This window comes from Pimephales promelas, chromosome 6 (assembly GCF_988280905.1).
Source record: "Pimephales promelas chromosome 6, fPimPro1.hap1.1, whole genome shotgun sequence".
Classification (NCBI taxonomy): domain Eukaryota; kingdom Metazoa; phylum Chordata; class Actinopteri; order Cypriniformes; family Leuciscidae; genus Pimephales; species Pimephales promelas.
The window spans coordinates 35,791,079-35,814,464 of NC_142774.1; the positions used below are offsets into that span (position 1 = coordinate 35,791,079).

The 23,386-nt window shown below is 34.9% G+C and overlaps 1 protein-coding gene and 1 long non-coding RNA gene across 3 annotated transcripts; one reads left to right on the plus strand and one right to left on the minus strand.

Annotated features, from left to right (window-relative positions):
• Positions 1–70: 70 nt before the first annotated feature.
• On the minus strand, positions 71–3,331 carry LOC148978767 (uncharacterized). Its single transcript, XR_016168926.1, has 3 exons — positions 3,252–3,331; positions 3,028–3,073; positions 71–275 (listed from the first exon to the last, which is right to left on the minus strand). It is a non-coding gene; the product is annotated as an uncharacterized LOC148978767 (long non-coding RNA).
• Positions 3,332–5,077: 1,746 nt separating this feature from the next.
• Positions 5,078–22,857, plus strand: micall2b (mical-like 2b). 2 transcript variants are annotated; one of them, XM_039652927.2, is made up of 17 exons: positions 5,078–5,386; positions 6,084–6,132; positions 9,119–9,260; positions 10,430–10,581; positions 10,856–10,989; positions 11,947–12,375; positions 13,530–13,838; positions 14,624–14,793; positions 15,575–15,623; positions 16,120–16,316; positions 17,619–17,677; positions 18,031–18,148; positions 19,292–19,394; positions 19,493–19,566; positions 19,800–19,914; positions 20,840–20,895; positions 21,966–22,857. In XM_039652927.2, the coding sequence occupies exons 1-17, from the start codon at positions 5,244–5,246 to the stop codon at positions 22,028–22,030; spliced, it is 2,364 nt and encodes a 787-aa protein (XP_039508861.2). In that variant the 5' UTR covers positions 5,078–5,243; the 3' UTR covers positions 22,031–22,857. The 2 variants fall into 2 exon arrangements, with proteins under 2 accessions (XP_039508861.2, XP_088988630.1); XM_089132504.1 differs by having other exon boundaries at positions 5,093–5,386; positions 10,430–10,566.
• Positions 22,858–23,386: the final 529 nt, after the last annotated feature.

The window sequence follows — 23,386 nt, forward strand, 5'->3', positions numbered from 1 at the left end:
AGTGATACACGGAGCAGTACCCGTTTGTGCCTTTTCTGAACTAGCAATCACCTAAACACCCTGATAACTACCCAGAATAGCTTAGCAACATGCTAAAAACAACTAATTTAAGTAAAAGGCCATGTGTTTATTTTTATCACTTACCTCCATTGGTATTCTTGGTGTCCACTCCAGCATGAACTTTTTAAACCACAGCATGTTTATTGGTACATGAAACTGGATTTGGAGGCACTTTCTTCACTTTAAAATGGCTTTTCTCAGCTCAGTGCAGAGCCCTGAGGAAAAGTCAGGTAGCTATAATAAAAAATACATTTTACAAAATACATTTTTCTATTATTATGAAGTTATATGCTCTCAGAAAATAAACTCAAATGTGATTTTTTTTTTTCCTTTGGTAAAATTTACAATAACTGTCCCATTAGTTAATATTAGTTTAATAGGTTTGTTCACCAAAAAATGTTCATCTTCGGAACACAAATAAAAAAAATCTATGATTAAATCTGACAGCTTTCTGCCTCCATTTGCAGCTACGCAAGTGTTACAAAGATGCATCAAAAAGCTCATAAAGAGGTCCTAAAACTACTCCATGTGAATACACTCTCAGAAAAATTATATGAATGCTGTCACTGGGGCTGTACCTTTTCAAAAGGTAAACTTTTGTCCATTTTAGGTGCTCATATGTACATTTTAGGTGCTAATATTAACATTTTAGGTGCTAAAACATACATTTTAGGTACTAATATTTACATTTTAGGTGCTAAAATGTACATTTTAGGTGCTAATACAGCTAATATGTACATTTTAGGTGGTAATTTGTACATTTCAGGTGCTAATATTTACATTTAGGTGCTAATATAGCTAATATGTACATTTTAGGTGCTAATATTTACATTTCAGGTGCTAATACATTTTAGGTGCTAATATTTACATTTAGGTTCTAATATGTACATTTAGGTGCTAATACAGCTAATACATTTTAGGTAATAATATGTACATTTAGGTGCTAATATAGCTAATGTACATTTTAGGTGCTAATATTTACATGTAAGCTTCTAATATGTACATTTAGGTGCTATTATAGCTAATATGTATACATTTTAGGTGCTAATGTGTACATTTAGGTGCTAAAATGTACAAATAAGGTACCAATATGCAACCTTGAGGTACAAAAGTGTAAAAGGTACAGCCCCAGTGACAGCTTTTGTACCTTTTTTTTCTGAGAGTGGTTTAGTCCAAATTTTCTGAAGAGAAATGATTGCTTTACATAATGAACAGATTGAATTTAGGCTTTTATTCACATTCAACAACTCGCACACATCAGTTGTGTTAAAAAGAAGTTACTATTTTTTTTTAGACATCCGAAGTTTGATTATAGCGTACATTAAACCAGAGCATGAAAGCAATTACCGACAAGATTTTGATTAGACCTTGAGCATTTCTGTTGTTTTAAGCAAAATGTGTTTGTCTTTTAACACATTTAATTAACATTTTCTTCTTCTTGTTGTTAAGAAGCATTGTTGTAAACCCAGAGCTGATATAACGTAGCTTTCTCTCTGAGTGAATCTGCACGTCTGAACCTTCAGCTTTTATCTCACACTGACACAAGACCTGTTTGAAGATCAAAGCCAGACTTTTGCTTCCACATGCGGTATGATATGACAGCAAGTTGAAAGCCATGTTTCTGGATGGGCCGATGCAAGCAGAAAGAAATAGAGGCAAAAAAACGAAACAAAAAGAGGGACAAAAATAGAATTAAGTATGGGGCAGAACTTTCATTTCTTGATTGGTTGTTAAAAGATTGGGATTTAAAAAATAAAAATAAAAAAATATTTTTACAAATCCATGTTGATAAGTATTTTCCAAAGGTCCAAACACAATTATGAATACATGAGCTTCCTCTGACAAAAGATTTCCATTATTAACAAAATAATAATCACAATTACAGTTACCTTTAAAACATGACAAAATGTAGCAAACCAAGATAATGGCCATAATTACTACAGTGCAAATGTGTTTTTGACAAATTAATTATGAATATGAAACGTGTCAAAGTGAGCGCCTGCCATTATCCACTCCATTCCCCTTGTAATAGAGCTATTCTACATTGAGAAAACATAATTGACTGTCCTTTAATAAATGACACTCAGATACAAAATATGACCGTGGGAATTCACACTACTTTTGGGGAAGTTTGGGGTTGGCAAGATTTTTTGTGTTTTTGAAAGAAGTCTCTTGTGCATCAGTTGTGCTGTTAACCTAATTTTAACAAAATCAGCATTGACTACATTTGCAAGAAACCAAACCTATCAAATGTATAATAATACACACTAACTCTGGAATGTTGCTTAATTTACTTCACAGCAGTTTTACATGCATAATCTCAGTTTAATAAGCTAATTGGAAATTCTTGCCATTCAATTTCTCTCAGAATGAAATAATGTTTATTTTGGCAGTAAAAATAGGATAGCATTCATTTTAGCCTAGAAGAAAATCACACTAGCCTACTGTACCACATACTCCCCCTCATTCTCTGTGTGTATTTAGAGGGCTTCAGAGATAACAGCTTCCAGATGTCCCACATTCTCACTCTTTCATTTCCAAAGAAGTGACGTTATACCATGAATTGTTGTCTTTCAGTCCGTTTTTTTCTGTCACCATGTTTAGGTAAACCACGGGGTTTTAGAAAGGCAGAAACATTTTATCAAACACATACACACAAGTTTGTTGGAAATGGTTCATTTATTTCACTTGTTTTTTTTAAACATCTCTCGGGATACAATTTTAGGGAATACCATTATAGGGTGCAACGTGTGCTAGCCAGGTCTGATAATTGCGTGATGATAGCGAACATGACTGGTCATATTAGAGCGCACTCGTATTGGGAAGTTTAAGGGAAACCAGAATGCATATCCATTGACAGAAACATACCGCCTAACTCTGTCTGCCTGTTAGAGAACATTACATATACTGCCGACACATATTTATGCTCAAACATCATGTAAAAGTGAATTTTGCATAATAGGTCACCTTTAAACTCCACCCATGAAGACATCATAACTTCAGATGGTGAAATCTGTAACATATTGGTGTAGGTTAATGAAAATCAAAAGCGTTCAACATAACAAATGTTTATACAATTTTTTGGACATCAATCAATTCAATTTAAGACTTTAAAACAAATGTTTTATATACTTTTCATTAGTAGTTCCATTTCAGCTCCATATAAATCAAATTAACATCTGGTTCCATACCATTTCTGTAAGGAAAGTCCTTTAAAAACACACGAAGACGTGATGATAACTCTTCCCAGGAGTTTCAGGGGTTTTTCAACTTCAGCTGACAGTAAACTAACTTACAAGATTTGGTCTCTTACTGACATCCATTGGTCTAATAAAGTATGACAACCATTCCAAGTCTTCAAATGTTTTTTTATACATTCATTTGCCTATGTAGGCTATCTATTCTAAATTCAATAAAAGAGCAAAAACATTGGAACATGTTGATAATTAAATATGAACAAATAAGTAAGTTTTAAAGTTGGTTTATACCTAAAAATGTGTACAATACAATGCAAATCTTAAAATAGTTAGAGGTCAATCATGTCTAAAGTGCAAGCCTCGATTTGTTACTTCCTTCAGTGTGACTCAGCGAGATTAGACACGTCCAACCACTCATAGGCATGACACACCCTGATCATAACGAACACCTGCAGGAACACTGATCTGCAATAATGCACCGAAACAGCAGCACAGCTTTATACAGAAATATAATGCATGTACACTGCCAATTTAGTCACATTATGCATTGTTTTAAACACAGCAATGTATTTGGACAATAACAGCACACATTGCAAAAGACCCAAACTGAAATTAGAAACAAAATATCAGGCAAAGTGGCATTTATTTTAAGGAATGATCTGAGGTAGACTTTTTCCATAATAAATTTGTGTATGAAATGAAATGAGAAAGCAACACATATAGCTTACTGTTCAAAATTAAAGGAGTAGTTCACTTTTACTGTTAATTTACTCACCCCCATGTCATCCAAGATATCCATGTCTTTATTTCTTCACTCGAAAAGAAATTAAGGATTTTGATGAAAACATTCCAGGATTTCCTCCATATAATGGACTTCAATGGGAACCAAACGGTTCAAGGTCCAAATGAGAGTTTCAGTGCAGCTTCAAAGGGCTTTAAACGATTCCAGGCGATGAATAAGGGTCTTTTCTAGAGAAACGATCGGTCATTTCAAAAATAAATAAATAAAAAAGTTTAAGTTTTATAAGCACAAATGCTCGCCTTGCTCTGTTCTGCGATGAGCGTTCGTGACTCTCCTGTTCGAACTCGTTCATCAAAATGAACAAATCTTTTTTGAGTCATGACTCGAAGGGTCCTCCTAGATAAGACCCTTATTCATTGTCTGGTGTCGTTTAAAGCCCTTTAAAGCTGCACTGAAACTCTCATTTAGACCTTGAACCATTTGGTTCCCAATTAAGTCCATTATATGGAGAAAATCCTGGAATGTTTTAATCAAAAACCTTAATTTCTTTTCGACTGAAGAAAGAAAGACGTGGACGTCTTGGATGACATGGGGGTGAATAAATTATCAGCAGCAAACATTTTTTTTAAAGTCAACTACTCATTTAAGTAGCCTATATGGACACTTTCTGGTTGTCAACTTCAAGGATATCCATCGTAGTGTTTTCTCACCTGTGAACTTGAAGGGAAATTACTTCATACATGCACCAATATATATAGGCCTATATATATATATATATATATATATATATATATATATATATATATATATATTGCCCCTGGTTTGATCTTTTTTTAACTAGCCTAATACAATAGTATTCAAAGATTTTCCAATATTACCGTGGCACTTGGCATGAAGATGAAGCAAAGCATGTTTTGGTAGGCTACTTTTTGTAACTTCTTGGTAAGTTACATGAATATGGAAATCATTCAGTTCCATAAACCAAATTACCATGTTGTTCCATAAAATCTTTGTAAGGGAAGTACTTTTAAAAACGCTTACCTTAAACTCCACCCATGAAGACGTCATAATGACTCTTCCCAGGAGTTTCAGGGGTTTCTCAACTTCAGCTGACGGTGAATCACTAAGAGTGGATGAAAACCAAACGCGTTTAACATTCAGCGTTCACCTCGTTTGTAGACCCCATTAAAGGAGAAACCGTGTTCAGTTAAACTACTAGTCCCGTGTTGATTCGCAGTCGCACCATGTCTGCTGTGAAAGCGCTTCAACAGTGGTGTAAAATCCAGTGTGCAGGATACCGGGACGTGTCGATCACTAACATGACCACATCGTTCCGGGACGGTTTGGCTTTCTGCGCTCTAATTCACAAACACAGACCGGAGTTGATGTAAGTAACATCCCCCACAGAGCAAACGCGCGGTTCGGTGCTGCATTGTGCTCAGAAAAGCACAGCTCCCGAACTTTGGACGAACGTTTTAAATGCTAAACATTCGAACGTGTTTAGTTTATTTGTGTACGGTTTGTATCTCATATCAGACTTAAGAACATTTAGAATTGTGGCACAAACATTTTGAACTTATGACGAGGGCATTGAGAACCTAATAGGGCATGTAAGTTGTAATATGATGAGAACTTTTAGAATTTAGGCTGAAGAAATGTATTCGTGAAAAAATAAGTTAAGAACTTTAGAATTTAGGAAGAGAACAGACTACCATTATGTTTTAGAACCAGAACTTACATTACATTAGAACTTAGTGCAAGAATTGGCTATTGACTTTTTCTAGAATTCCAAATTAGATGTTGGAACTTTTAGAACTATGGATGACATTAAAACTTTTTATTAAAAAAAAAAAAAAACTATTTCATATCCTGGGAAATGGATTGTGTGCTTGAAATACTCAAACTTTGAGTTTACGTCTTGTAATAGTTGTTTCAAGTGAGTATCTGCCAGCCCTTGTTTGTTGACACTGCATTTGGTACATGCTTGTGATTTGTGTTTGTATTCGTGTAAGATTCACACTGTTAATATTTGGCATGGGAAATTCCCTGTTCTTTTCACTCATGTTCACTTCGCTCTCTTGCAGAGACTTTGACTCTTTGAGCAAGGAAAATATTTACGAAAACAATAAACAGGTAAGATATTGTTCACTTTATAAAATTATCTTATCAATTTTTATCACTTTTTTTTCAGTAATTTCCATTACCACAATACTTTACATTTATGGCATTTATCCAACAAATTCAACCATTTAGATTACCCATTTTTCTTTTAATTTTCTGATATCCATTTCCACAATTGTTAAAATTACACTTTTCCTTATATCACTAACACCCCTTCAAAGTGATCATCAGCAATATATATATAAAAAAACAAACAGATTAACATTTGGTACCATTCACTCTTAAAAATAAGAGTTCCAAAGGGTTTTTTTTTTTTTTGCAGTGATGTCATAGAAGAATCATTTTTGATTCTCAAAAGAACATTTCAGTGAACTGTTCTTAAAGGGACAGTTCACCCCAAAAAGTTGTTCCAAACCTGAATGAATTTCTTTCTTCTGCCGAACACAAAAGATGATGTTGGGAAAGCAACAGTTTATGGACCCCATTAACTTCCATATTATGGAAATAAATACTACATGATAAATCAATGGGGTCCATCAACTGTTTGGTTACCGACTTTCTTCAAAGTATCATCTTTTTTGTTCAACAGAAGAAATACATAGACTTTGGAACAAATTAAGGGTGAGTAAATGATGATAGAACTTGCATTTTTGGGTAAACTATTTAAATTTTTGATACATTACGAGTCCATCAGATCTCATCTAGTAAAAATGTTTTGGTTCTTTATTTGTAAGAGAGCAGATCAACAACTAAGTTTTTTGGGGAAATGTCTTCATTCCAAGTAGATCACAACCCCATCATTTTAACAGTTAGTGTGTTTGCTAGACCTCTCATGGAGCTGTTTGACCCATATGTGGTTGACCAAGGTTAAGATGTGACAGATTGGATGCATACTCCAGGCCTATTCTTGTGGTTTCTTCTATTTTTGAGGAAGCTGAATCACATTTTGTGCGGTTGGAGACCATTATAAATCATCATCTGCACACACTTGCCTTCCTGTTTCCATGGGAAAAGGAATGCTGTTCAGAATTGTTGTGAAAGAGAGAATTCAATCATTGAAGTACTGCAAAAGAAAAGCTAATGAATAGCTTTGTGTGCATGTAAGGAAGACTTTCTCTTTCCAAGCAGAACACGTGTGAGAGACAGAGAAAGTGAAAGTGTTAAGATAAGGTAATGCATGGTTTACAGGGTGGAGATTAAGTGGAAGGTAAACAGAAACCTGGCACTGACTAAGAGTTCAACGTTTTGTGTCAGACATAATGGCGCAAAAGTAATGAAATGTTTTGTCTCCTCTCATTCGTGTGCTGTTTTATAAATAAGGAAAATATGTATAAAATAAACTGTGTACATTCTCAGCTATTAGATCTGTGGTGATTTGCAGTGTTTACATTTTGATTTGTGGTCTTTGAATCGTATTTCCTGCTCTGTGAGTTGTTGAATGAATCTTTACAGAGAAATGCCTCCCCTTATTTCTCTCCATCTAGATAATTTTTTCTCCTTTTTTTCTCCCCTTGGTCATGTCTGCTCTTGTTTATTTTTGATCTAAGTTTTGTTTTGTTTTTTTTTTCTCCCAAAGAAATCCAGGCCCATTTCGCATTTTTGTGTAATGGCATGGAGGAATTATAGAAAATCACCACAAATGACACACTTTTTCTCAATGGCTCATCATTGTGAAAAATATACATAAGATAAAGTATATGGTGACATTCGCATAGTCATAATTAGTATAACACTGATCAAACTTTCCAGAGTTGAACTTATTCAAAACATCTTAAGTTTTAATAGCTAATGTCAATCAATATGTTTTGGGTAAGAGCTGATAAAAGCAGAAATATAGTTGTTTAATTTGTAAAATATATATATATATATATATATATATATATATATTTAATTGTAATATTATTGTCTAGTTCCCCTCGTATATTCTATAAGTTAAAGGGATATTTCACCCAAAAATGAAAATTCTGTCAGTATTTACTCACCCTCATGTTGTTCCAACCCCGTAAGACCTTCGTTCATCTTCGAAACACAAATTAAGATATTTTTGATGAAATCTGAGAGCTGGATCACTCGATCCTCCATACTAGTCCATAGGCTTTTTGAGGGATTGAAACTTGCCGGCCTCGAAAAGTTATTAAAGACATCGTTAAAATAGTCCAAGGCTCAATCTTAACTTTATCAAGCGACGAAAATACCTTTTGTGCGCAAAAACACAAACCAAACACAAACAAAAATAACGACTTTATTTCAACTATTCACTTCCTTCTATTTGGGCCTCTAGTCAGTTAACGTAGTGTGATAGCGTAGAGCTACGTCACATGTAGGCTCACTATTGGCCGACGCTGGTCGTGTGTGATGCGTGTGACATACAACAACAGATCATGCGCTGTTAAACTAGTAACCTGACTCGAGGCAGAGAGAGAAGTAAATGAATAGTTGAAGTTAAAGTCATTATTTTTGTTGTTTTTTTTTTGCGCACTGTAGTATTCACGTCGTTTGATAAAGTTAAGATTGAGCCACTGTAGTCACTTGGACTATTTTAACGATGTCTTTAATAACTTTTCGAGGCCAGAAAGTTTCAATTCCTCAAGAAGCGAGTGATCCAGCTCTCAGATTTCATCAAAAATATCTTAATTTTTTCTATGAAGATGAACAAAGGTCTTGCGGGGTTGGAACAACATGAGGGTGAGTAAATACTGGCAGAATTTTCATTTTTGGGTGAACTATCCCTTTAATATTAATCAACACATTGCATTTAATTTTTTTTTTTTTTTTCATTTTGCAGCCTGCAGATATCGAATAAATTTTTGCAGATCTAGCACTTGATAATAGGGGTATATTAATTTAAAAACACTTTCAATAGGAAATCCTCTAATTGTTCTGCTACACGGATGTTCCAGCAATAATGTCCTCACACACACACTGACACATCCTTAGTGCTGAGAGTTAAATCCCACTTGTTAAAAGCTTACTCCTCACATTTTTTTTTTTCTTCCAGGCTTTCGAGGTGGCAGAGAATGAGTTGGGTATACCTGCCCTGTTGGATGCCGAAGACATGGTGGCTCTAAAAGTGCCTGATCGACTCAGCATTCTGACCTATGTGTCCCAGTACTACAACTACTTCCATGGACGTTCTCCCAGTAAGACATGCGTGCGCACAATGAACGTTATTTTTCACATATTTAATATTGTTGCAGCACCTCTCTTCCCAGTCTGCCAGGAACACTCTGTGATGAGATTCTCAAAAGCATTGTGAGCGAAGTTGATCGTAAAGACCATTGGTGGAAATGGTTCTACAATCTACTTAGACTTATAATGTTTTGTGAAATCGCAGTCCAGTTTAGCTCCTGTTTTTATGAAGCCCCTAATTACGAAAATCTCAATGTGCTCTGATTGGTCGGCTGGAGCAGTGTGTTGTGATTGGTCAAAAAAATAAATAAAAATAACCAAACACGCTACGAACGCACCTCAACCAGCAAAACTTAAAGGGATAGTTCACTTTGAAATTAATTTTTGATATGTTTTAGCTTACCTCAAGGGCATCCGATATGTAGGTGTCTTTGTTTCCACAATATTTTCAATTTTGACATTTTTCGGTCAAACCGTTGTTGTCTATCAGTCATATAATGGAGGTTTAGGGGGTCCACCCTCGGTTCACCTCAAAAAGCATGCACAGAGAAGTCCAAATTAAACCTGATTCAATGACTCGTAAATGTAAGTACACATTGATGGCCTAAGACATGAAACGAGCAGTTTGTGTGAGAAAACAAACAGTATTTATGTCGTTTTTACCTCTTGTAACCACAGCCATGTCCAACTGATCTGACGCTCTGGCCTGCGCATGCGCCGAAAGTCTACGTCACTCATTGTTTAATTTTCGACTTCTCTGTGCATGCTCTTTGAGGTGAACCGAGGGGAGGACCCCCTAAACCTCCATTATATGACTGATAGAAAACAAAAAGTATCAAAATTGAAAATACTGTGGAAACAAAGACACCTACATCTTGGATGACCTTGAGGTAAGCTATAACATACCAAAAATTAATTTCAAAGTGAACTATCCCTTTAAGACTACAATCAAGGTGTTTCAGGGAGTTTAGAAACAGTGCGATCTTATATAGAGAATAACTCTTTCTGGAGTGACTCCGTGCTTTGTAAATTTGCAGATTTTTTTTAATGCTCAAACAGCAACATTACACCCTAAATCATGACAGGCACAAAAATAGCACAATAGGTCCTCTTTAAAAAAAAGTTTACCGTGTAGTCATTTTTTAGCATTGCTAAAACATTTCACTCTTTGGATGTGCAGTTGGAGGTATGGGTGCGATTAAAAGGCCAGCCGAAGAGTCTAATGAAGCGCCATCTGAGAAGAAGAACCAACCTGTCACAGCTAAAGTTTTCGCTTCACCTCCTAAACCAGCCACAGAAAATAAGACGCCGAAACCGGCGAACGAAAATAAGGTACAATATGCAAGTTATCTAAGATTTGTCACCTCATATAGGAACTTTAAATTGTTTGACAGTTCAGTATTTGTGGTCAAGTGTGTGTGTGTGTGTGTAAAGAGGGCACGTGAGCAATTTAACCCTGCTGTTGTCTTGGCTTACTTTATTCTGAGATAACTAATGTAAATATGGTTTTCCACATAATTATTGATTATTTGATAACAATTGATAAAACCCCTATTGAGGTGTTTGCACAGACCAATTTATCTTTTTTTTTTTTTGTCATTTCCAGAGAGAAGTTTTGGCTGAACGTGCCAATAAATCATCAGGATCTCTGAGCAGCAGCTGTACTGTTTGTAACCAACATGTTCACCTTGTGCAGCGCCACCTAGTAGATGGCAAACTCTACCACAGGAACTGCTTTAAGTAAGTCACTTGAGCCATTGATCCTTTTATTAATTTATTTTTAAGTTTAAAAATAGCACATTAATGCAAATGCATCCACTCTACGACATGACTTGTGAATCATGTTTGAATTGTCATCACAATGATTTCATGTAATGTGGGGGGTGTTTTGTGCAATAGCTGCCTTTCAGTTTTGCTTTAAAGGTGTAGTTCATTTTTAATAAAAGACTTTTGCTGATAAGAATCTTTGAATAAATCTTTTTCCGAGACATTTGGTTCATTTAACGAACAAAATGAACAAATTGACTTGGAACAGTTCAAACAGGAGAGTCACGACTCTCACAGAACAGAGCAAGACAAGCATTTGAGCTTAAAACTTAAACTTTGTTATATATATTTTTTTTTTTTAATGACCGATCGTTTCACTTGATAAGACCCTTATTCATCGTCTGGAATCGTTTAAAGCCCTTTGAAGTTTGCACTGAAACTGTCTTTTGGACCTTGAACCGTTTGGTTCCCATTGAAGTCCATTATATGGAGAAAAATCCTGGAATGTTTTCATCAAAAACCTTAATTTCTTTTCGACTGAAGAAAGAAAGACGTGGACATCTTGGATGACATGGGTGTGAGTAAATTATCAGCAAAAGGTTTTTTAAAAGTGAACTCCTCCTTTAATTGTTCTGTTCTTTTTTTGTCACCTGCTCATTTAGTATGCATGACTAAAAGGGAGTGAAGATAAATATCTGTTGGACTAATATACTATAAATTAATCATTCACCTTCTGATGTCTTGGAAAGCATTTACATTTTTTTTTTTCTTTTCTTTCATGATCAAATAGATATCCAATGCACATATACCTTTAGAACTTTTTTTCAACAGTACAATATTTATTTATAAACCACATTTAAAAACAATTGAGGTTGACAGAATTGCTGTACAATAAAGTGTTTTGTTTATTTCAACCTTTCTTTTCAACAGATGCAGAGAGTGTTCCACTATTCTTCTCTCTGGCACCTACAAGGCTGGAAAAGAAGCTGGCACTTTCATCTGCAAGACGCACACAAGCACAGAGAAGCCTTTAACAGCGCCAACCACACACATCACAGTGCCTTCACCAAAGACGCAGTCTACCTTTATAACCAAGACTGTCCAGAATGCATCCGGGGGAGGTACTGGAAAATCTGGTTTAACACCTAACGCATCTAAACCGGATTGGCTGGCCAATAAAAGTGACCGTACACCCACCCGTGGGTTAGCCGTCACACCTACTCCAGCAGTTCAGTTCAAGCCAGTACCAAAAACAACTCCGACACCAGAGACAACAACTGTGAAAACCTCTTTTAACCCCAAAACACCCACGGAGCCTCTTAAAGCTGTAAGCAACAGTGTACAAGAAGCCAGAAAGAGGTGAATGTCTTTCGGTTCGGTATTTTGACACTTTATTTGTGATATGGTTATATTTGGGATAAAAGATAGTTTGTGACCAATACTATATAATAGTGTAAGTGTGTTTCTCTTGCATTTTGGATAAGTGTTGTTTGTAAAATGAAACTATTAAAAATTAGTTTTCGGTTAGAAATAAAGCTGAAATAAATGTATGAATATTAGATGAAAAACTTAAACCTAAAAGGCAACATTTTCTGTTTTCATTTAAGTTAAAGTACCAAAATGCCTTATTAAAACTGAAATAAGAATCAATGAAAGCTATATACAATAAAAAAAAAGATCAAATTGATTCTATAAAAGTACTATAATAGTGCTAAATTTCAATTTCATCAGTTTTTAAGAATAAGATTTTATTGTATATCAGATTGTTGGAATGTATTTCAAAGATTGTATTTAGGGATGCATGATATCTCAGTATCATGTATCCTAATATTACAACTTTTAATTTATTAGTATCAATCAGAACTAGTCAAACAGTATATTGGGTATTTAATTGTGCTTGCTCTTTTCCCCAATTTTTACATTTTAGATTTCCCTTTACGGTCATCTACCGTTTGTGATGCCTAAACTCACTTAAGCATTTAAGGGGTGTTTAAATGACACCGTTTTCAACTATAAACGTAAAACATTTCATGTTTTGACTGTTAACTACAAGACAATGGAGATTTGGAGCCTGAAAATGCAAACTTTCAAAGAGCAAGTTTTTGAAAATGATACAGTTATCGTCTCAGTGTAAACTACAAAAACGTGAATTTAAATGGTGGTGTCATGCACATACGTATTGCGTGTTCAGTCTATAAAGCGTGTAGTGTTTCTTCACAATGTGACATCGCCAACTATTGGCCTGGCATGAATAACAGCATTTTTAGTGGTTTTAATGGATCCATGTGAACAGGGATTGTTTTGACAATGTTGTCTTCTGTAGTCTGTACGCTAAACGTTTCAAAAACTCAAAGCAAATATCATGCATTGAAGGCTATTGATTTTTTTAGTATTTATTTTTTAGACAATTTTATTTTAATGTTGCCCATTTTTTGGTTATCGATCATAACTTGACAATGTTCAGCTTATTGTACTGACCAGAACGTTCATATTTTTGTCCTTTTCTTTGTTAGATTCTTTGAGCCTAGCATTACTGTGCCTGAAAGTAAGAGCACCCCATCATACACCTCAACTACACCTGTGAGTACAACAAGTGTTACTCCTACAACAGAGAGTACGACGCCTAGAGTCCCAGCAGGAGCTGGAGCAGGTAAAAAAAGAGTCCTTCTACGGGTCGGAGACGGGGCAAAAACACAGGACACAGAAAAAGAGAAGGAGAATGAAAAGGAGAAAGCCAAGGATGTGATTGGAAAGATGGTGACGGAGGGAAAAAATAATAACAGCTTGTCTCCGAGTCCAGCAGGGCTGAAAGCAAGCAGCAGGTGAGCTACATTCAGCTATATAAAGCACATTACGTACTTGGCCATTATTTTCATAGGGTGGAAGTATACAATGGTCATAAAACAGAATTATAGCCTCTATGTACTCAAGCCTATTGAGTATTGTTTAACCCTCAAACCGTATTCACTTTATAGCCCTTAATCCTGTAATTGTGGGCACAGAGGACCTAATTTTTATTTATTATAAATGTTATATCACTGTCTTCAAAACATTTTTGTCTATCCATTTAGGGTTTTCCATTTTTTTTATTTATTTTGGGGGTATTTTTGAATTTATTTACTTCAAAAAGTACCATATTTTCTATGTATATTATGCTTATTTTTACGCTTTATTTTTTAACTACATTAAAATATCATTCCAATAAGTTCTTAGAGCTAAAACCTAAAAATGAAGTGACTTTGCTGTCACCTGGTGTCTTATTTTGGCTTATTTTAGAATGCTCTAAATTACGGTTTTTCCCATTCATTTCTATGGGTGCCCATTTTTGACCCAAATACAAGATTAACAAGTTTTTTTCATCCACTTAACATTGTAGAATTGAGTCCAAAAAACAAAAATGTGTGTTCAGGAGGCAAACTTAGGAAAAGTAGCCAAGTCTTGTACCGCTCAGATCAAGGGAAGTATTTAAAAAAAAAAAAAAAAACTATTTTTTGCCCACATTTGTCCAGAATACGGTTTTAGGGTTAAATCCATCTTGAAGTATTTGTTGACGTGTTAGTGTAGGCACATCCATTAACACGTTCTCGTGACACTTTGGTTTCCATAGTAATGTTTCCCCTGTGGAATCGGGTGCTAAAGGCTCCTTTGGTAGGGTGCGTCTCAAAGCACTGGATACCGATGTGAAACCTGCTGCCCCCGCTGCTTCAGCACCATCCTGGATCAAAGATAATAAAACCTTATCCAGGCCCGTGAGCACGCTGTCGTCCGAGAGCAAAGGTGAGGAGGACTAACTCACCTATACAACTGTCACTTCATGCACTGATCTTTTGCATAGCTCGGTCTTATAGACCCCTTTTGCGCTAACGTCACAGTTACGTCACGGCGCTAGCTGGAGGCAAAACAAAGTGAAAACTGGAGGCGACCAATACAAACCAGCACATATTCGGCTACATAAGGAGCTTAAATTATTTTTGTTGTGTTGTTTGGTGCAAGAATTGATGAAAAATGAATATGCTTTATCTGGAATTCAGATACACAGTCCACTTTGTGTATACAGGCAGGAGTTTCGTAGTTCGATTTGTCGAGACTGTTTTCCAAAGATGGATCCTGCCTGTATACACGAAGTGGACTGTCTTTATAAAGTATCTTCTTATTAAACGGTCTGTACACTTACAAAGTTCTCAATCCTTCGTTTTGCATGTAGGGACCCTCATTATGTTACTGTGTTAGTGTGGGGATATTTTGAGCCTTGTTAGTGGTATAAACTAGCGATTTCTTTTTACTTATTATATACCCCCATATACTAGCGTTATACGCTAAACAGTTTTTAGAGATAAAACTTTATACATTCGATTATCATAAAAAAAAATCTCAGAGAACGGTCGACTAGGTACCAATGTGTTATTAGACCAAAGGTTCATTTTGCGCCGGAGTTCTCTTTTAAACAAAGTATTATAGCTGTAGCTTGCTTTTTCCATTTTTAAAATATCTGCCCAGTGACCTTTTGAAGGTGTAAAAAGAAAATGTAAATTTAACAAATCCTTTGATGTAATTTCAGACAATGATACGTCTCCATCTGGCTGGAGGTCCATGCTCAAACCTGTGAAGTAAGTTTGCTCATTTCTGTCGTCTCTCCAAATGAAAGCAGCTTCTGACCTTTTTACTAATACTGTCTTGTTCTTTACTGTGGAATACATTTATGAATCATTTTGTCATGTTCTTTCTCAGTAAAATCATTTATCATCTTCTCTATATGATTTTTCCTAACCAAATCATCCTGCTCTTTATTGATAAACCGCTTCGTTCTCCAGAAGGTCTGTCCCTCCCACTTCTTCACAATCTATTGTGATTGGTTTTCCTCATGGGCATGTAAAACCGCTGCGCCCAGTAAGACCAGCAGTGGGTCGTATCTGAAAGTTCCCCGAGCGATAGAGCTCAGTGCACATGCACTTCCCCCTTGAAGATGTGTTCGCCTGTAAATAACCCCTTTAAATTCCTGCCCCATCCTTCCAAACTTTCACCCGTCAGAGGTGAGAGAAGCGATGCTAAACATTTAGTGGCTGAGAAACACAGCAGAAAAGTTTAATTATCTTTCTCTTGTAGAACTCCTCCCAGTAATAAAGAAAGCACCGGCTCATCCTCCAAGAGGCCGGAAGCAGCAGCAGCTTCTCCACGGACATCAGGTCTGGGAATCACCACAGCGTCCATTCCTGCTCCCTCTACCACCAGCATCTCCATCAGTATCAGCTCCACGAAAGGGCCCTCACCTAGCCCGATGAACAACAGGCCTAAAGCTAGTGGTAAGGCCTTAGGAAACGTTGAGGAAATGGAATTTCTTTATTCAAAAGGTCACATAAGAACGAGTACTTGCTCTGGCAAAAATGTTCGGGCAAGACCAGTCAAAAGTTTGAAAACAATAAAAGAAAATCGATGTATCCATAGCAAAGCAATGCATTTTATGAGGGTTAAGCATAAGCTTGAAAATATGAGTTTATTATAAAATATTACAAATATAATGTGAGGGTTGTGCTTATAACAAAAAATAATAATATAAATGTATGCAGAAATACCACGATCAAGAAGAAAATACTTTCTCTGAAAACCAGTGGTTTCCCTATTATTTTTTATATACTATTCTAGAATTACATATTTGGAATTAGCCCTTTTTAATGTTTTCAGTCTTCATTTGAAAGTTTAGTTGGTAATCTTGTTATGGGATTGTCATTTTTTTTGTCAAATTTAGATTTTTTTTGTGTGTGTGTTTAAATTTTAGTCATTTTAGTACTTAAAATTATTTCTTTCCATTAGTTACCAATGCAACATTTCTAATTTTCCATATATATATATATATACATGTGTGTGTGTGTGTGTGTGTGTGTGTGTGTGTGTGTGTGTGTGTGTGTGTGTGTGTGTGCACTGTGTATAATTATTTTGGATGTATAAATACACACACATGCATGTATATTTAAGAAAAATGGGTTATTAATATATGACATTAATATTTATGTATAATATTAATTTTGTATAAATATATAAAGTATATACATGCAAATATTTCTTAAATATATACATGCATGTGTGTCTATTTATATATACAAAATAATTATACACACTACACACACATATATTATGTAAACACAAACTTTTATTTTGGATGCGATTAATCGCGATTAATCGTTTGACAGCCCCAATATATATACATTTATTTACTATATATATTAAACTTTATTACAATCACACATTAACAATAACACTACTGAAAACTAGTACATTTTGCTTCTCAGGTAAATGTATCTTGTGAAACAATATCGAGATACTGATTTAAGGATATTTTGCATTTACATATCAGGATGTACACACAGTCCTTCAAAGTTATTTCAAAGAATATCAAATTAAATGCATTTTTTTGTCCAAAATCCAAGGTGATACCATGATTCTTTTTTGTAAGGATGCCAGGTACAGCCAAACTTGCATTAAAATGTTAACATTAATATTAATTGCATTAACATGAATAGTGGGAGCACTGCATGCAGTAATTTTTTTTTTAACTGGTTTCTCCATTTCTCTGTTCATCTGTCTGTTCCTCTCTGTCTGTCTTCCAGACTCCAGCAGTGTTTCTCCAGTTAGTCCCTCAGGGACTGAAACTCACAAATCACACAAGGTGTGTGTCAAAACAATAATTACATGTGTTATCTGGTCCTGTGCATTTCTGTCTGCACTGATGTGTGTGTGTGTGTGTGTGTGTGTGTGAGAGTGCTGAGGGATTATTTTGTCAAGGGGCCTATTTAGACTGTTTTGGAGAGTCAAAGGGACCCTTTGGGGCACAGTTATCTTTGAATAGACTACTACAATCAAAATAGAATGACTTCATAGTAAACCCAGACTTGTGAAGCATCTATTCAGTTCCTCAGACTATACAGATCATAAGTGGTTTATTTATTCCTGTCAATGCTTTTTTTAGAGTAATATGTGCAAAAGTTCCCATTTGACATATTGTGTGTCTGTTTGCTTTAGCCGGGTTACATTCCAAAAGAAGACATTCAGAAAGAGCTGAAAGAAATTGAGATGAATATGAACGAGTTGCAGAAAAGAGGAGTAGACCTGGAAAAACAACTCCGACAAAGTGATGAGGGTCTGTACAAAAATACACACACTCTTAAAAAAACAAACAAAATAGAAACGGCTAACCTTTTACAGTTGATCAAATAAAATGATGGGGTACATAGACTCGCATGACAAAGAAAGAATTATTTTGCTGAAAAGTGGATCTAGCCTTTTGTCAGATCCACTTTAGTAAAATAATTCTTCCTGTGCCACATTATTTAGCAAAATAAAGATGCATATTATGAATCAAGTTTACAAACTTTTCATATTCATATTCGTATATATATATATATATATATATATATATATATATATATATATATATATATATATATATATATATATATAATTTTTTTTTTTTTTTTTTTTTTTTTTTTGAGAATTTATTTGCTCATTTGTTATTTGCATACTTTTCACAGACTATGGTGATGCATTTCCACAGTTATCAATATTGCGATTATAGTAAAGTTTTTCATATTTAAAAAAATTCAACACATTTGTAACGCTATATATTGTTATATTACCTTGTTGGTAAATGACCGAAAACAAATGAATAACATATGAATTCTAATACAACGACGGAGGGTGTGAAGGCAAATTTGACATTTTTCTCTCAAAAATAAAAATATTGAGTTGGCCCATGTGTTTGCAGTTACGCACTGCAAATGCAGCATATGTGAAAGCCCTATAGCGCAACACGCACTGCAAACGGAGTATGTGTGACATTGCGTTAGAGAAGAGATGTTGTTTCAAGAGCGGGAAAGAGATTGAGGGAAAATGAATTTTTTTTAAAAAACTGTGTACGGACAAATCATTTATATTAATACTGCAATATTCAATGGTAATAAAAAAACAAGACTTGTCTATTTAGAATTTCATGGTGACTTAAGTCCCTTAAACTAATTTGTTTTTTCAATTCCTAAATTAAATTATTGATTCAACCTTTCTGTGAACTATTGAGTCATGAATAGAGGAACAATGTTTTGGTGGTCTAAGCATTATTTAAACACGCTTAATAAAACATAACCATTCAGAGACTGATGTTGTCCTCTTGTGCTCCAGCAGGTGGAGACAAATATTACAAATGCAGATTCTCAGCTCTATAACTATTTCATATATATATATATATATTCTATAACTTTTTTGCATTTCTCTTTTTTTTTCTCTTTAGATGGAGAAGAGGACACTGTAATGAATGACTTAATGGTGGACTGGTTTACCCTCATCAGAAACAAACAGGTCTACATGAGACGCGAATCCGAGCTTGTGTACATGTATGTGCAAACTGTTGAACGCTGATAGTGAATATACTGTATTTCTGAAAGCTCTATTTATTAGACAGCGTTATTATGTGTGATTTGTGTTATGACAGCGCCAAGACGCAGGATCTAGAAGAAGAACAGCCCAGTGTTGAGGCCGAGCTCAGGAGACTGCTGGAGACCCCAGGTTGGTACAACACTGGAAAAAAGTCTTAACATCATCCACTTGGTTTAATATTTTATTTGTATAATGCTATTGCATTCATACTTTTTGGGGTCACTGCATCTCAGGATGCTGATGAAGCTTTGTGTAGACTAGACTATTGTAGTCAAGACCAAATCAAGCAGTCAGTTATGTTATTGTGCTTCACATTGAAAGTAAAATCTAATCTAGCTATTAAATAATTTTGTATCCTGTAGACAATCTGAAGACCTACCACGAGCGTAAACGAGAGAAAGAGCTGATGGCCAAACTTGTGGAGATAGTTAATGACCGGAACGCCATATTAGAGGGGCTGGATGAAGACCGACTGAGGTGTGCAGGAAGAAACATATATCATATATTGCTTAGTCTTACCTAATCTTATTTTATTGCATAGTGTTGCATAAATAAAGAAACTTTATTCTATTTTATTCTTTGTGTCTGTTTCCTCAGTAGTTTCAATTTTGATATTTTTAGGTCAAACTGTTCGTGTTTATCAGTCATATAATGGAGGTCTATGGTCACCACCTCAAAGAGCATGCACAGAGAAGTCCAAATTAAACATGATTTAATGACTCGTAAATGTAAGCACACATTGATGGACTAAGACACGAAACGAGCGGTTGGTGCGAGAAAACGAACAGTATTTCTATCGTTTTTACCTTTTCACAGCCATGTCCAAGTGATCTGAGGTCGCTTTGTGGCTGTGGTAAAAAATATATAAATACAGTTTCGTGTCTTTAGCCATCAATGTGTACTTACATTTACGAGTCATTAAATCATGTTTAATTTGGACTTCTCTGTGCATGCTCTTTGAGGTGGTGACCATAGACCTCCATTGTATGACTGATAGACACAAACGGTTTGACCTAAAAATATCAAAATTGAAACTACTGCGGAAACCAAGACACCTACATCTTGGATGTCCTTGAGGTAAGCTAAAACATACTAAAAATTAATTTCAAAGTGAACTATCCCGGTATTTAATTTGGTTTGGATTGGAAAGCTATTGGATGATATTATAGGATATTTTTTCCTACATGCATCATTGGTTACATCAGCAGAAGAGTGTAAAATTACTACTTTTATTATTTTATCATTATTTTATATAATGCACAATATGAGGTGCATTTCATTAAAATTAGTAATTTGTTTGTATGTATTTAAATATAGTTTATATTTATCCAGAACACTATCGAATACCTGAAACCTTTACATAATGTGACATTTGCGGCTCTTTTTACACTTACATCCACAGGGAGAAAGAGGAGGATGAGGAGCTGAATAAGATGATGCAGAATCTTGGTACCAACGGTGAGTATGATTACGTAGCATCAAACCCTGGGAATATTTTTTTTCCCCAAAGAGAGAGAGCAAAAGAAGTAAATATTTAACGTTTATAAATAAATAATATTTTAAGGACTTTAACATAAACTGCCAAAAATTTCCCCTGCTTTACTTGTACGATAGATTAGATTACATTTCCCTAGCTAGAAAATGATTATTGTGCACCAGCTGGCTCCAGTTTTAAAGAGGCACAAATTTGCAGCCAACTCTATTTATTATAGTCCATTCTGTTCGATGATTCAAAATGAACATCCCTTCCTGTTTGCACATAATACGAGGCTGGCAACACAGAGGCAATTGTTTATTGCCACCATTTGTTCAATGATGGCACAGAGGATTATTATCAGTAATGTTTAGTGTCTGATTCTAGTCAACATAACAATATAAACGGATATGTCACTGCACAAGAGGTTTTACTCACGGGCAACATTCTCATTTAAAGGAATTGGTATCTGGTGTGTTAAATATGGAAAGCTTGGAAAGTTTTCTGATTTAAAAACATACATTCATTTCACAATATTGTTTGCACTTTTAACCCACAGCCTTTCAGTTTTTCTTTTAGCTTCCGTCACCGATGCTAAAACTAAAGTTTTCTATTTGGAATGACTAGCACCTGTTTTAACTCTCTGCCCACCAACTCAAATGCTATGAATCTTGGGAGTAATTACTCAGTGCGTGTTTATATATTCCATGTTTTGAAAGGCCAAACAGGAAAAGTAATGCTACCAATTTTGATTTAATGATCACTAATGGAAACCATAGCTATCTAGCTTTGGCTAATGATCTGCCTGCATTTTCTATGCTAAAACGAGTTATTATAAAATGTATAATTTACCAACCCAATTAAACCAATGCACAAATGTGGGCAAAAGTCATAACCATTTGCAATTCATGACATAACTGTCTGAAAGCCCTGGAAGCGGTTACTGATGTTCTGTGGAACCAAATGAGACTGTGGTCACCATTAGTAAATGACCTCTTGAAATGAACTTTATGGACCTTGCAGTTAAGTATGGGTTGTGTTCTACCATTTGCAGATGTGAAGAAAGAAAAAGTCAAGAGAAAATCTTCCATATCCCGATGGTTTAGCATAAAGAAGTAAACGGGCGTCTGCTGATGACTGATCCTCGTGGATGGTGTGTGTGTGTTTAGTCTCCGCTGCGGTTTGAGGTCAGATCACAAAATCTAGATTTAAACAAATGGTATTGTTGTGAAATCACATCATTATATATTGTCACACTGTTTTTTTTTCCTCCACATACTTTTGCACATTTTTCTCCTTATCTCCTGTCTTTGTGGGTGTGATGTGCTCATTTTGTTAGCAAACGTTTTGCACTTGAATCCTCTGAATAATGTAGATTGAATCTCTCACTCAGTGTTTCATTAGGGAATTAAACAGTGTTGAGAGAAAGGAAGTCTTGGACATATTGATTCATATTGGATCAAAGCTGAAATGGACAGGTTGAGGTCCGACTGTACTATAATTCAATTTTTTAACATGTATTTTTAGTTAAGAACATATTTCTTTTCTATTTGAATCATTTTAATGGTATTATACTGTCTCGGCAGCAGGGGGCAGACAGTGACCGATTTGACACTGTTTGCCATATAATTTCTCAACAGACTGTAAGAGCACTGATTTAAAAGGGTCTTTTAAGCAATTACTTGGTATTGTTAATTTTAAGAGTCTGTAATGTTGCTTTTTATTTATTATTTCCATATGAATTGTTGGAGTATGATCTGCAATTTTTGTTTCCTTTTTGCTGTATTTGATCAATCAGCACGTCTTAAAATGTGTAACAAGCTGTTTAAGCATTTCGCTTTTAATTTAATTTTAAGTCAAAAGGTCTCCGTTTTTTTACCCAGTACCCATCATCTATTTCCAAAACTTTATACAGTGTACAATAAACTTGAATAATCAACATGAAACTACTAATCTGAGCCTCTGTAAATAAGTTAAAATGCCACATATATTGGTAAAATGCCCTTTAATTGTAATATTTCAGAATATATAAATATACACACATGTTGAGTTTTATACTCTACCATGCAAAATAATTTTAACTGCTTTCTTAGATGCTGATTTGCTGCTCAAGAAACTTTTATTTGTATCAATGTTGAGCACAGTGCTGCTTAATATTGTTGTGGAAATTGTGCTGCATGATAAATATTTTCAGTATTCTTTGATAAATAGAAGTTAACAAAAAAATGAAATAGATGTAACCAGGTAAATGACTTCACTGTCAGTTATGATCAAATTTTAATCACTGCCCTTGCTGTATAAAAATAATTTCTTAAAAAAAAAAATATATATATATATATATATATATATATATATATTAGGGCTGTCAAATGATTAATTGCATCCAAAATAAAAGTTTGTGTTTACATAATATATGTGGGTTCACTGTGTATAATTATTTTATACATAAGAATACACACACATGCTTCTATATAT

Bases quoted from the DNA above. Each gene is read 5' to 3' on its own strand.
- micall2b (XM_039652927.2), top strand. From the start codon at position 5,244: ATGTCTGCTGTGAAAGCGCTTCAACAGTGGTGTAAAATCCAGTGTGCA. The intron at 13,839-14,623 runs GTGAGCTACATT...TGGTTTCCATAG, and splicing joins GGGCTGAAAGCAAGCAGCAG to TAATGTTTCCCCTGTGGAAT. The intron at 19,567-19,799 runs GTTGGTACAACA...TGTATCCTGTAG, and splicing joins GAGACTGCTGGAGACCCCAG to ACAATCTGAAGACCTACCAC.